The following is a 15,909-nucleotide window of genomic DNA, read 5'->3' as shown; positions in this document are numbered from 1 at the left end:
GATATAATGTTACGCACACTTTTGTCTAGCACCACAGCGTCACAGACTTGAAACGATGGATCACAGAGTACCTACATAATCACATTATGCGGCGTCAGCCGTCAGGCGAAACTCACCACGGGTTTTATGAGAATGTCATTAGCTCACGCGTTGTACCATGACAAATTATAAGAATACTACTTTTAAACTGCTACAAGAAATAAATATGAATTTTGTTTTGAAGCTATTTAAGAAAATAATTTACAGTTAAATAATAAATTAAATATGGCTTTATAATTACATACCCAACATAATACACTGTTGTAATTATATGCCAGTAACAGAAGAATTTTATTAAATCAAAATAGCAATGCTTTTAAAATTTCAAAATATGCAATGTTAGTTAAACATTATAAAATTTAGAGTTATAACTTTATTTTAAATCATCGCTCCGCCATTGATTAAGTCATTTTGACGTTAATAGTTTTTTTTAATTAACACCTCTTTAGGCGTACTATCGACTATTACTCTAAGACAAAAACACATTTTATTTTAAATACAGATACATCGTCTCAACGTCTGTAATGTAAGGGACATACATCTACAGGTATTTTCTAATGTAAAGAATTTTTTGTTCAAACTTTGATCCATTTAGACTTTACATAATACTCTTGACACTAAATCTGTGAAGACTGTGGTCTATCACGGTCAATAATCTATGGTCGGTAGAATATAACTGATAATAATTCTTTTTGGCCTAAAGGTCTAGATACCAGGCCATTAACTCCAAAAAAAAAATAAAAATAAACTGTTAACCCAAGAAACAATTTGACAATTGTGATGACATTAAAGTAATAACAAAAATAAATAAACAATGATATCATCATATCACCTTTACGGCTATACCTTGATAAATTATCACTATCTAGTATCTACGGTCATCATTCAATTATTCTAAACTAGTTGTGTACATATCTCGTCTTAGGTTTAAAGATTTTTGATATAGTTCAGATAAAATATTTTTTGTTAAAAGGTAAGTTATTTCATATATTTTTAATCATGTTTGTTTAATATAGTACCTAGGATTCTTTAAAGAGATAGACAGAGAGAGAGAGATAGATATAATGTATATATTAAAAATAGTACTCTTAGTTTATATACACTACATTAATTCATTTTGTAGTTGTATCAAATTAGCCTTATGCAATCAAATGTCTTATCTTGAGATATGAAATTACTCTTTGATGATGTTAGATGTTTTTTAGAACCAAGCGCGGGTTGGATCTTATATTCAATACCTTGATTGTGATTAAACTGAGTGTGTAGGAGTCTCGGGGGACCTTGATTCGAAAACCTCCGTGAGATTTGGAGTAATTTTTGCTGCTTAAGTTGTAGTTTAAAATAAATTAAATATTTAAAAAAATTTTCGAAATTTTGTGCAATATTAGAAGTTTGTAAACAATCCGCCATTGTAAACTTTTCTATTTACCTTGAATTTGCTTATTCAGACCCCTAGATAGGGTCTCGGGGGCCTTGATTTGAACACTTCCGTGACATTTGGAGTCATTTATGGTATCTGAGTTGTAATTTACACTAATTAAATATTTAAAAACACTTTTTGATGTTTTGTGCAACAGTACAAATTTGTAAACAATCCGCCATTTTAACTTTCGAACTTTTCTATTGGTTATCCAATTAATACTTTTCTATTGGTTACTAGAGATTTACTAGAGATGTGACATTTTGCATAAAATTAATCGATTGTTTTTAGTATGAAAAATCGATGATAATAAAGAATTGTTTTTTTTTATTCCTACTACAATAAAGCTAATTCTTACTAAAAATCGATGATAATAAAGAATTAATTTTTTATTCCTACAGCTTATAAAGCTAATTTTTACTACAATAAAGTGTTTACTTTATTTTCTAAATTTTATATTCAAAAATCAGAGCACCCCACTATCCACGTGGTCCGGTCTTGTCTGTCGGCTTTTGAACGGCTCCGGCGCGAAGGAAGAGCAGCCCCCACCCGCTGTACCAAAGAACAGGCATTTCATGCCTGTCCTTTGGCACGTAGCGTAGTAACAAGCCGAATTATTAATTAGAATTATCAGAGCACCCCACTTTCCACGTGGTCTAGTCTTGTCTGTTGGCTTTTGAACGGCTCCGGCGCGAAGGAAGAGCAGCCCCCACCCGCTACGTGCCAAAGGACAGGCATGAAATGCCTGTTCTTTGGTACAGCGGGTGGGGGCTGCTCTTCCTTCGCGCCGGAGCCGTTCAAAAGCCGAATTATTAATTAGAATTATCAGAGCACCCCACTTTCCACGTGGTCTAGTCTTGTCTGTCGGCTTTTGAACGGCTCCGGCGCGAAGGAAGAGCAGCCCCCACCCGCTACGTGCCAAAGGACAGGCATGAAATGCCTGTTCTTTGGTACAGCGGGTGGGGGCTGCTCTTCCTTCGCGCCGGAGCCGTTCAAAAGCCGAATTGTTATATAGTTCGGCTAGGTTAGGTTGGTATATTAATATTTAATTTAAATAACTGTTCAAAAAACCAATTATTATCTAGTACAATTAAGTTAAGTTAGTATATTAATATTTAATTTAAATAACTGTTCAAAAAATGAATTATTATCTGGTTCAGTTAGTATATTAATATTTAATTTAAATAATAATGGAAAGTGGAAGATTTTCATCGAATATTTAAATCGCGCTCTAAATTCGACTTTTTAAAAATCGATATTTTTTACATCCCTATTCATTTTTTAAACGCAATCGGCCATTTCGAATTTGGATTTTGCCAGAAGAGTGTGTTAGTGTTACAGTACGGATTAGCCGTTAAAAATCCGCTACTTTTTACATTTCTTTTGTTTTTTTGTGAATGTGCGTTATTTTATTTGCATTTTTTTGAAACTTGGTGAACTATGCTTGTTAAACGACCGGCTTATGTGGATGACTTTGAGGACGATGGGTCCGGTTAATGTTAGGTATATATGTTTTGGTTTTTTTTATTTTTTTATTGAAATAACTGTTTCTGGTGCTTGAAATTGGTTGGGGGTGATAAGTAGACCCTCCACCCTCCCTCCCCCCCCTCTCCCCTCCCCCTCTGACCTCAAAATCGAGGTACTGAATTGTAAATTTTACCCCCAAGCGCAATTTTTAAGATTTGCCAGATCACAGATTGTCTTGCTTTCAAACACAAGGCCATTTAACATTTTGTCTTATTTCAATCACTCATAAGCTAAGAGTATTTTAAAGGGTGTTTTTGCTACTTCTTTCTTATACTTTCTTGTATGTTGAAATCAATGTCTGTCTGTATAATAAATGAAATAGCTCACTTTTTACTTAAATATCTATAATATATCATGGCAGGTAAAAGCATTTCTGGCTTTGTGAAATACCGATTTGTAATACAGACCATGTAATGAAAGTAAACACTATATTTCATCACCTATCTAGTTTTTAGTTGCTTTGGGAATAGTTCATGTCCTCTAGTTGCATGTGTGGTGTTTTTATCTCAGTGAAAATGAAACAAACAATTACATGATAAGATTTTATGCCCAGAAACAATGTAATCTGAAAAGAAAAAGATTAGGGTTGCCATATGTCAATACTTTATATATAGATGCTATTTGGGTTAGATTATCTATTGAATGATTGCATATTATGCAATAGTTTATTATATAATTGTCATATACAATTAAGTACATATACAAATAATAAGAATATTCATGATATTTAGATTTTATGTTACACTTTTTACACTAAAAGTTGTAACTAAGGTTACTTAATATATATATAATTGCTTTTGTTATTATAATATGAATTCTTCATCCTCACAACATGTGGTGTGATGGTATAAATACAATACATGCAAAATCAGTTGTCTTTTCTAAAATGGCTGTAATTTTTCATTTTGAACTGTGTTGCAATTTTAAAGACATTTTGTATTCATCTAAATTATTATTTGATATCAATTGAATTTTACTTAAAAACTATGTTTGTAGTTGTCTGGATCTTTTTTGCTACTGTGGTCTGTGACAAAATCTCTTTGCGATCGGCGTGACCCACTAACGCCATACATTTAATTGGTCAAGTTACAAATTATGAGCTATATTCATTTGCATACAAATTTATTTGGCGTTAGTTGGACCCACCTGCCGGGGCTTCATCGAACCTCAGGCTCCCGTATAAATTTAAAAGTAAATTTGATAATTTTTTTACTCGTCAAATATTCGTTATGCTCATCACTAACACAGCGATCCCAGTGATAGTTACCCAGCAGTGTTCTAAAAGCATAATTATTAGATTCTTACATAAATATTGACGTTTTGTCGTACTGGCCACTTTGATCTCAAATATCTCCTCTTTGGTAGTTAGCTACTCACTCGTACATTTGTTTTAAAGAAACGTCACTATTTAGAAAATTAAAATAATGAAATATCTCGTTACTTACGAGTACGACTTCTACCGTAGCACCAGTGCTGCTGAAACGGCTCGAAGCATTAATTATGTGTATGGCCGCGGTGCTAAAACTAAAAACAAAATCCAACGTTTTGGATTCAACGTTTTCTTTCTGGAAATTTCGACCTTCAGAACAAAGCCCATGGACAGCCGGAGGCTAAAGTTGATGATGAAGTATTGAAGGCTATTATGGAAGCTAATCCATCGAAAGCTGCGTCCGAGTTAGCTGCAGGCTGTGGTGCTAGTGACAAAACTATTAATACACATGAAGTAAATTGGAAAGGTGAAAAGGCTTGAAAGATGGGTACCTCACGAATTGAGTGAAGCAAATCGACAATCGCGCGTCGACTGCTGCGTTATTATTCAATTAAATAATTAATGGATTTAAATCAATTCATTACCTGTTAGTAAATCGATCAATGAACTACCAATAGGATTCCAAAAGTTCATAGGTAGCAATGAAATACTTTATTAATTAAATATATGTATTTAAAAAAATCTACTGTCTATTCCTCCCATACAAAACGCCAATTTCATATGTAAGGACCTAATATTATGATTAAGACGCTATGACAAACACCAACTCAGCTTTAATCATGTTAGGATTACGCAATCGTTGGTTGTTGGAAACCTTGGATCTGATATTGTCCGAACCACGAAGTAGTGAGATTTTTTATTAAAGTCTGAACATGATTGCCCCGTCATTATCATTAGGAAACTTCGACAAAACACAGGTACCTTTTTGGTTTCGAGAGTTCAAGGATATATGACGTGCTAGTCGTATAAAATTTGTTGAATTATTAGTTTGAACAGTGCCGTATCGTAGACCGGTCCCATAGCTTTGGTATTTGGTAAGAAATGTTTACTGTATAACTGTGGTAATGAGATTTCAATTTCAAAAGCTTTTTTTCATAAATTTGTTTGAATGAATCTCAATTTGAAGCAATTTCGTATATACCATTTATAATATTTTAATCATTTAATATATTGTTCCAACTTGGTCATAAAAAGCTCTATCGTTCAGATTTTTTTCAACTTATTTAATCGGTCCGTTCAAACTTTATACATATATGCTTTCAAGAGGATCCATAGGTAAATAGATTGCGTCATGAGTACACCCCATATACAAACCCTCATGTACACGATTTTACTTTAAATGTGTGGTGTTAAACACAACCGAATTAGGTTTTAAAAATTTTCCCTTTCCTTAATTTTAAACCTTTTTGTATATATATGTATATTCCATCTGTGGCTTTATCTTTAGTTTATTTTTTGTTTTGTTATATGTGATTAATATAACGAGTATTAATAATACTTATCTACCTAATTTTATATAAGAATGATCATGATTTTTATATAAGAAGTTGTAAAAGACTTGTTTTACATCTAAGTAAGTGATACTATTATCATGAAATATAAAAAAAATTGCTTTTAAACGAATTTTTTCCGGCCTTGGCCTTCATTTAATGTTTTGTTTATGCTATGGTCTTATAACATATGTGCAAAATTATACATATTTTATCATTCATTGTTCTCATGGTATGCAAATAATGAGCGGTTGTATTCCATAAACAAAGGCTTATACAAAGAGATAAACTGCACAAGTTACATATAACATCTTAATACCTAGGATTTACATTGAGTTGCATTTAACAGGTAAAATTAATAAGAATAAGTGCAAAATTAAAAAAAATCGTTCTATATATTTTAACGCGATATGAACATATCTACAGGAAAAGTAAATAGATAAAAATACCATTACGTACTTAATTACGCAAGTTAATATGTGTCATAATAGTATTGGTTTTGGGAGATATGAAATGTTATAATAATCGATAAATTTGTGTAATATCTTTCAGGATGCTTGTCCGAGTGTCACTTCGCTGCTTGAAGCTAGCAGATACACTAACTTCAATTGGCAAAGCAGGTCTATTCCGCACAATGGCTTCAATGGAACGGAACCACAATTTCTTCTTTAGACAGGTATTTATAAAAGAAACTATTTTTATTCATAATGGTTTTAATTTTATGGAGACGAAAGAATTCAGTTCAAGAATGTTCGATTGGAGGAAACCAATTAATATTAATTTACTTCTTTTTTATTTCATTTAAATAATAGACTTTAATACTTCGACTTTATTATATTTTATTTATTTAATTTAATGTCAATCACTTTTGTGACAATAGTATACAACCTTTTGAAACTGTTAAGGTTTTTGTAACTTTTTATATAATACAGAATTTTATTTCTTATATACCGAGTATATTATCTAGAATATTTTATAGTTAAGGAAGGATAATAAAAATTCTTAATGAGTTTTAGGCATTACGAATGCCTTACAATACTTACCTTAGTTTTAACAACAATTATACCTTTTACAAATATATATATGTATATTCTAAACTAATGATATGCGGTATGTATAATAATTATGTATTATTTAACAAGTCTTAATAATTTTCTTGAAGGTTTGTCACGTTTTCATGGCCATTACTTTAATATTTTATTTTTTTTCAAACTGGGACTGTAATTTTATGAATTCCCACGAAATTTTACATAGTTATATTTATTAAAAATATTATATATATTTTTTATATACTTTATAAATATTATTTCCAGTTTTGATTTTTTTGTTAAGTTTTTAGCTTCTAATTCAGTTGTTGAAAATTAATTCTGTTGTCTTCGGAACCTTTTTAACCGGAAACGAATAATCGTCGCCAGTCGCCACAGATCGTGTTAGGTGTGTTAATATTATTATATTAGGTTTGTTTTGGCTGTGTCATCAACAATTATTTGTCAGAAGCCAAATATGAATTTAATATAAGTTCTTATATTGAATTAAGATTTTTCAACAAGCAAGTAGATATTAAGCGTGTTTAAATCGAGATTTTTATCGAACCGGCATACCGGTTTGGCCGATTCTTCCTTTAGTCTCTCCATTCTCTCCTTAGCGCCTGTTTCTTCTTCTTCCTGTTCACCTTTACTTGGTCTAGCGTGCCAGTAGGTCCTATGCTTTTCATCCTACCTTCTACAATCAGTAGGAGCAAGATATTTCAATAATAAAAATGAGCAGCTTATTAATATAACTCTTGATGCGTCATTTCGTGAATTATGCTATAAATATGCACTGTCATGTAGGCTTGGCCCTTATCGATTCCCAACAAATAGAATGATCACAATCTCTTTTATATTATATTTATATACTTCTAATAAAAGTTATCTAATATATGTCGCACATGTTATATAGTCAACCATTACTAAGTTTTATTCTCCACCTCCACCTGGATGGTAAGGGTACTGTCAATATGATCAAGTACGTTGCTGTTTCTATGACAATTGTATGACAAACATACACAATATGGTGATTAGCCATTCCCTTGTCAATCGGGTTTTTAAGTCTCTTAAGGCGAGATTAAGGATCCTATACGTTTTGACATACCGAAGTGAGTGCTTCATGACTAAATCTTATCCTTTTTAGGCTTGCTATAAGTCTGTTTATATAGATCGTCAACTGCACCAAACTTCAAAATAATCTATTTTATCTCATTGTTTTCATCATTATGACAAGTTTATCTAACGAATTGTATGTCTTATATTGATTTTAATGTGCAATATTTTATCGCAAATGCAGAGGCTTCCAAGGTCATTAAGGTTAAGATTTCGCTCACATCAAATGAAATTAAAAATGTTTATTCCGTTCCGATGCAAAAATCGCATTCTATATTCCTAAGATATCTTTGTCTTGCCTTGGCTGAATGTTTGTCAGATAATTTAATAAATAATAAAAGTTTTTATTGGTTATATGATGTAATAAGTAGAAAGAATGATAACTGACTCACCAAGTACCGCCTTGGCTTCAGATTTCGGTATGTTTCTTGATCTTATTAATTCTTAAAAGGCCTACAACGCACTCGCTAGCCCTCTGGCATTGAGAGTGTCCATGGGCGGCGGTATCACATAACATCAGGTGAGCCGCCTGCCCGTTTGCATCCTGTTCTATAGAAAATACTAATTAGTTAGGTTTTGTTTTGGTCGATTTTTTTTATGTTTCCTTCATTCCCTAGCTGGTACAGTATTAATAGCGTACATAGTTAAGTTAATTGGTATACAGCCGTGATTTGTAAGCTTGATCTCAGGGTTAATAGCACGTACAGTGCTCCTCGATAAAAACTACTCCATCAAAAGATATTTACTAGACATTACTTTGTAAGCTTTGAATACGCAATAATACATTGGCTTCTTAGGAGGTATAACTTGCGATATACGAATATTTGCAGGTTTAATTGAATCCCTCATTAATAATTAAGCTTAAACAAATATATGTAACGGTTAGGTTGATGATGTATGACCGCACCTATTGTCGAACATAATTTATGACGATCTTATTTACTGGTCTTTTAAAAGGAGTGTTGGAAAGAAAGTGTAGGTTAAAAACTATTACTGTTAATACTGCAAAGGCAAAACAAAGCGGTGAAACCTGCATGTTAGACAAAAACTAAAATGTAATAAAAAACATATGTCAATTTCTACTAAAGATATGGTTAATTTTGATTTTGATTTGGGTGTGATTAATGCTTTCAGCTCTTCGACCATGAAAGTAGTACCTACACTTACCTTCTAGGTGATACCACCAATAAAGAGGCAGTGCTCATTGATCCTGTATATGAACATGCTGAGAGAGACGCCAATCTTATCAAGGAGTTGGGATTCAAACTTGTCTATGCCAGTAAGTATATCGCAAATACTCATTTGTACGAACTCTGCTCTTTTGTATCTATATTTTCTAGAAGTTATGGTTATATCGATTTTTGCAATGTCATTTCCGATTATGATATGATATAACATGTAATCAATATGTACGTAATATGAAATTATATAACACCTGTCAAATTGTTTATACCTAAGTAATGAATCAATATGTTTTATCTGTCTTTGATTAATATTCTATAATCCTTGTTGCCAACTCTTGTAACAATTGTCGTTTATCGCTTATTAGATCATTTTTATTTATGATCGAATTTGTATCGTAAAACAAATACTTCTAATCAAACGATTATGTGATAATTCATATGATTGCGAAATCCAAGAAATAGCTGAAATATTTAATGACAATATTACAAGATTTTTGCAGCGTTGATTAGGGCACGTACCTTTATAATTATTTTTAATTGAATTAAAACATTAGCGTTCACATTTACACGTTCGTTTGTAGAATTGTTTCGGATTGTCTAATTGTCGCTACATGGTATATATCTGGGCGTGTGTTTGTAATTAGTTGCTTAATTATACCTCTAAACTGGAGCGATTTTAATGAATTTATTGTGCTTGTATTCGGGAATCCGAATACAAGCATAATATAATCTTGCAAAGATTCTAAACTGAATAGTTTAGAATCTTTGCAAGATTATTTTTCTGCAATTAGTTTTTTTTTGTATAAAGACAGAAAAGGATAACGATCGACATCGCTATTTATCTGTGACGTTTGAATTTAATCAAAATAGCACAGCAATCAAATAAAAAGAAATATCAAGCACGGAGTGACTTTAAAGTTATGGTTATGTTTCTCTATATATGTAATTAAGATTAATACCGCTTATACACTCTAGAATAAATTCCTTTTAAAGAAATTAACCAAGCACCAAAAAGTATACTAAAACTTTGGCTTATTTGTATTTTGTTTGAAGTCGGTTAAAATATTTTGGATTGAATACAAGCCGCGAACTTCGTTAGGTCTTTATATTATTTGTTTAGCCTAACTTTTTAGTAGTAGTAGAAGACTATTCGCGTTTACAATAATTACAAAAGACTGGTTTTTAGGTTTTTCCGTGCATTATTCTTTCCATAAAACCTTCCTCAGTATTCGACGTTATACAAAATTATTTGAATTCGTCTGAGTTAGATTCGTTCGTTTCGAGTTTTTCATCATTCTCCATTTATCAATATTTTTAGTGAACACACACATGCATGCTGATCATATAACTGGTACGGGCAAGCTCAAATCGCTCCTTCCCGGGACTAAAAGTGTGATTGGCAAAGGATCTGGCGCCCAAGCAGATATCTATTTGAAAGATGGTGATGTAGTTCACTTCGGTAGTCATCAGCTGTGGGCCGCAGCCACACCTGGACATACGAATGGCTGTTTCACTTACATTAGCCATGAACAGGTAATTTTTACTGATTTATTTATCAGTATCCACACAGTTTATACAGTAGATTTATCAAGGCTTGTAAGTAGTGGTCTAATTTAAAGAATATATGAAATTTTACTTTGGTTATAAATAATTATATGAAATAATCGATTGAATCGTAACCGAATAGAAAACCTATACTTTTAGGGTAAGAATAAAATTAATAAAAAAAGGCAGAAATCACAGATCAGATTTACGATCAAACACAGACTTAAAATTTCACTCAACGTTGACGTTTAAACGTCATTTTAAAGGCCGGCACCGCATTGGCGAGCCTTCTGGCAATGTATGCACAAAGGCACTTAGGTGTTACTTAAAAAACTGTTACCTGTTACTTAAAAAAAATTATAAAAGTTTTGCCCGTAAAATAAAATTATCAATTTCTAAAGGAATTTAAAAATCGGATTATGTTCAAATTAAAGATAATCGTAAAGAAATTTATTGATAAAGCTATCATTATCGCAATAATTGTGTAAACAATTATGCTGTATAATGTTGCATAATATTTATTACATAGATATTTATAATATTTCTGTGTTGGGTGAGGTAAAGAACAATGATACACAGAAGAATAAAGACATGGCAAAGTGGCTATTTGATACCTTTTTTAATACAGTTGTTAAAAAAGTGGCGTATTGCAGGGACGTGTAGCGTTCGGGATGAGGGCTATTACACACTTGTGCTTTTCCTTTACATTTTCCGCACTCGTGCGTTCTCTTTACCGACTGTCAAAACAATGTCTATTAAAAAAAACTTCATGTTTATTTTCATTTCATCTTATTATTAAAGTTAATATTATTATTAAAATAGAACAGGGGGCAAACGAATGGTAGTTCCCTTTGCCTACCCAGAATGGGTGCAGAAAACAAAAAAAAATCACTGGTGATATTCTTTTACAGTTGACGCCATTTTCCAAAAATGTTCTTGCAAGTTGAGTTGTTTGTTGCACAAAATGAGTAATTTCGACAATATTTTATTTGAATTAACACAACTAGAAGAACATTTTACCGGAAAAGTAAAAAAAAGTCGCTACATATCTACTTACGAATGTATAGCGTGGAGAGAAGAGGAAAACAGCAAATAGTTTTATTAAATAGCTTAATTTTTTTGCAACTGTATTACATATAGTTGTTCAGTACACGTGCGGAACCGTCATTGCAACTTGTTCCGACTGTCAACCTCACCTTCGGCTGCGCCTCGGCTCTGGTAGACATTCATCGGAACTCTTTGCAATGACAGGCATTCCGCACTTGTAATGAAATATACTATTCCGTTTAGTGTATGGCCTTCACCGGTGACGCTCTCCTGATCCGCGGTTGCGGCCGAACGGATTTCCAAGAAGGCAGCTCGGAAACACTCTATAAGTCGGTTCACAGTAGAATATTCACGTTGCCCGACCATTTCATATTGTACCCGGCGCACGATTACAAAGGCCTAACGTCGACAACTGTTGGTGAGGAGAAGAAATACAACCCAAGACTGACGAAGCCGTTAGAAGAGTTTGTTAAAATCATGGAAAACCTCAATTTGCCGTACCCAAAGAAAATTGGTAAGGTCTACGATTCGATTTCTAGATATTTTAAGTTATAGCCAGAATTACATTACGAGATTAGTGGCATACATGCAAACCAGTTTCACGAAAGTAATTTCGTAACATAATTGTAACCACTGTATCATATTTTTTACAGGAGAGTTTCAATTTTTTTAACAACAAGAAATATGATAATAATTATATACATAAATTAGTATGATGTCTTTATCATACTAATTTATGGTGCTTTCGCGAAACTAGTTTCATGTCGCATCTCCATCATGAAATCAATTGCATGAAACTAATTTCACCAAATAATCGCGCAGAAACTCATTTGCATTCATGAAATTTAATGTATGCATTATGATTAGATTTCACGTAAAACTTCATGCCACTAATTTAGTAATGTAAGATTTTTAAAAGTATTTTTGGGTAAAGATTTCGGATTTGATATAAAATGATTTGGTTTATCGCATTATAGATTTTCAATCTATGAATTTTCTTCCACAGAATTAATAATGGTTCACTTTACTTGTCGAATCGTTAAACAATTTTCTTTTAAAATTATTTTATTTAAAAAAATTAAATTCAAATTTCCAAAAAGAAACAGTTGGTGAATTGGAGAGTGACGTCACCGTTCTCAAGGTCACCAACGAAGTCTCAGATCATAAAAGCTTACCAAAGACTAGAGCTTTCTATTTGTGTTGTTTTCCTTGAGTAGTAAGTAATTTTTTATTGTAATTAGCAAAAGTATCGTGCAATATTCAAAAGGTATATATTTTTTAAACATTTAACTAATTTGTATTTGTTATTCATGCACACTGACAATATACAGACACAGATTACATATATCTCATTATATAGACAATAAATTCTGTTTATAGTTAACACATATTATTATTATTAGTATAAGCGCAAGTTAAACGAAATTCCGTCGCACAGTGCAATATCTATAATATGTATTTTTTCATACGTACATTTTAATTAATAATTGTTATGTTCTATTCTAAAAATGTGTTACTGAATAACACGGCCAACAAATTTCTTCAATTCAATATCTATATTGAGAGTTTCTGTGGCTTGAAATGGAACGACCATTTCGACCGTCATAATCAGCCAATCAGAGCTTTGTCCACTTAAAGGAATTCTCTGATTGGTCTATGCGAAGACCAATAGGATAAATCCTTTATTTTCTATTCGCCTTCTATAACTGATTAAGAATAGCCCTATTTTATCTAGCATTTTAAATCCAGCGTCTTTAAAATCGTTGCTTCTAATTATTTTTGGTAAAATTAAGTAGGCTAAACAAAATAATTTTGTTAGATACACAAGGAAACAAGCTATATTTTTAAGTGCTTGAGAACGCTGACGTCACGACCGCGCCAAAATGGCGACGTCACCCAAAAAGGCAATTTTAAATATCATTTTACATATTTAAGTTCAGCATGGTAATTTTCTTAATGCTGATAATATTATATGAATGTCGTTAACGATAGAGAAGTTAAAGACTGATATTTAAGTAATCACTGATTTTGAAAATCTCATTAGTGATTACTTAAAAATTATCTAGATGGCGCTATATACAATCGCTAATGTATTCTTATTTTTTACAGATGAATCCCTGCCTGCAAACAAAGTCTGTGGTGTTTTCTAAACAATATTAAGATTAATACATATGAATCCTAAATTTTTTTTTCAATATTATCTTCTAAAGAAGAAATCGTGATCAATATGCTGTGAAAACGTAGTTTAACTACTTTAAATTGTTTAAAAGTTTATTAGATTCCTATGTTTATTTTATATTGTTCATTGTATAGTAGCTCAAATTAGCAATAAGTGTAATCACAAAGCAACATTGTTTTAATTATTTTTTAATAGAAATACTTATCAATAATGTATGTTTGAATAAATGTATTCAGTTAATGTTGTATTATTATGATTACTTCAAAATCAATATTACATTGCATCACATGGTTTCAGCGACTCTCATCCTTGAGGTCGTAGGTTTGATCCCCGGGTGTGCACCAATAGACTTTTTATGTCTGACATGTATCAAGTATAAGACTGATCACCTTCTTCTTCCTACTATTCTATTAAATAAAAATGAGCGGATGCAAACTAACACCACGGAATTATTAATATTAATAACAGTTAATTTTATTAAGTGACTAAATAAATAAATAAAAGATTAAGAGATGAAGAACTCTTTATTAATAACTAATTCGATCTTGTTGTGTTCTAAAATGTTTTTTGTTTAATGTTGTTTACGCTTTGATGTAGAGACGATGAGTGCTTAGATAAAGCAGACCTAATCACCTAGATGGCGCTTTCTTAAAATAATTTTGTTATTGTTGTTTGTATTAACTTTTTCAATTTGAATTCTCATATAGAAATTTTTGTAATGCAGTAGGAGAGTTGTAAATTAAAGGATTTCAGGAAGAAAATAAAGATGAACTCTTCAATAACCCCTTAATGCTATCTTAGTTATAAATAAATAAAGCCAGTTTTTACCAAGCTTCAAAGTGTATTATTTGAACATATCCATACAACAATCGCCACCGAACTCGGTTCAACGCTAAGATTATTTCATACAAGAGCTAATCTCTTGTATGAATTAATGTTAGTTTTTATCAGCAACACATAACGTATAAATAATAAACAATAAAAATATATAACAACAGTTAGTAAGGACATATTATATACGAAAGAAGAACGAACATATTTTACCTTAACAGTATGCATATTGAACAATTGGCTTAAGATTTAGACGACCGATTTTGTGAGCAGGCCACATGTTGTATTCGATGTAGAAATATATTCTGTAATAATATATAGTAGTTTACTTTATCTGTTGCCATGAATCAAACAACATATTGAAATCCTTTGAAACATCTTCTTGATCCGCTTAAATTATCTAATAAATAAGATGGAGTAACGTATGAAACTGTAAATAGGGCAGTCAAATTTTTATAACCAAAATACTTGACATAAAATAAAATACTTAAGAAATTTTATACACAAACGGACTTAACGACCCAAACCAAGGTCCGAGTCTGATTGGAGACGCCCAAGGGTAAGTCGTAGTAAGGGAGGCATTCCGGCCAAGCTACATTCGCCAAAGAAGATCGAGCTTAGCTGTCAAGGACCTTCTAGCCATCAGCGACATTCCTTTTTAACAATATAGCTCGGCGTTCGGGCCAGTACGTCGTTTTTATAGAACAGGGGCATTAGGGCAAGATGCTCAGATGATATTAAGTTCTACACGAAATTCCATACTCCTCACGACAATTGACAGAAGAACAACACTAATTATTTCATTTTGAATTTGTATTTAAACACTGCAAATACACGAGAAAAATCTCACCTTTAACACATTGAATATTTCCATAAGATTCTCAGATACTATAGAATACAGAATAAAATCGAGCGGTAACTTAGAATTAAGTTTTAACTTATTCTAAAGCCACTGAACAAACTTTGAGGGCTGAAAAACCTAATGTAGTTTTGATATTATTTCCTCACTGTTTTAAGCCATGCATGCATATTAACCATGGCTCACATGCCACCTTCTAAGGATTTATTACACTTATTAAAAGAACCTCTGATCCTTCCTATGAGGCTCGTTTGTTACCTTAGGCCTCTTGGTGCAGACATCCTGTACATATTTAGATGCTATTCACTCAGGGCCTGATTAACCCTTTGGCTAATTAGGCTGCAGCCTAGGGAGCGACGATCTAGGGGGTCGCGGGT

At 32.1% G+C, this 15,909-nt stretch overlaps 1 protein-coding gene and 1 long non-coding RNA gene across 3 annotated transcripts; one reads left to right on the top strand and one right to left on the bottom strand.

The window, feature by feature from the left end:
• Positions 1-873: 873 nt before the first annotated feature.
• LOC110995493 (persulfide dioxygenase ETHE1, mitochondrial) lies at positions 874-14,674 on the top strand. Of its 2 annotated transcripts, none has more exons than XM_022262799.2 (6): positions 874-1,012; positions 6,299-6,422; positions 9,022-9,166; positions 10,390-10,604; positions 11,907-12,177; positions 13,773-14,674. In XM_022262799.2, exons 2-6 carry the CDS (start codon positions 6,300-6,302, stop codon positions 13,811-13,813), a joined length of 795 nt encoding a protein of 264 aa, XP_022118491.1. In that variant the 5' UTR covers positions 874-1,012; position 6,299; the 3' UTR covers positions 13,814-14,674. The 2 variants fall into 2 exon arrangements, with proteins under 2 accessions (XP_022118491.1, XP_045488326.1); XM_045632370.1 differs by lacking the exon at positions 874-1,012 and adding an exon at positions 2,928-2,962.
• LOC123690003 lies at positions 1,255-1,949 on the bottom strand. The gene is made up of 2 exons (XR_006750847.1): positions 1,469-1,949; positions 1,255-1,359 (listed from the first exon to the last, which is right to left on the bottom strand). It is a non-coding gene; the product is annotated as an uncharacterized LOC123690003 (long non-coding RNA).
• Positions 14,675-15,909: the final 1,235 nt, after the last annotated feature.

This window comes from Pieris rapae, chromosome 19, assembly GCF_905147795.1.
Source record: "Pieris rapae chromosome 19, ilPieRapa1.1, whole genome shotgun sequence".
NCBI lineage: Eukaryota > Metazoa > Arthropoda > Insecta > Lepidoptera > Pieridae > Pieris > Pieris rapae.
This window is presented reverse-complemented; position numbering and strand designations above follow the sequence as displayed.

Bases quoted from the DNA above. Each gene is read 5' to 3' on its own strand.
- LOC110995493 (XM_045632370.1), top strand. From the start codon at position 2,928: ATGACTTTGAGGACGATGGGTCCGGTTAATGTTAG. The intron at 9,167-10,389 runs GTAAGTATATCG...CAATATTTTTAG, and splicing joins ATTCAAACTTGTCTATGCCA to TGAACACACACATGCATGCT. The intron at 12,178-13,772 runs GTAAGGTCTACG...TATTTTTTACAG, and splicing joins GCCGTACCCAAAGAAAATTG to ATGAATCCCTGCCTGCAAAC.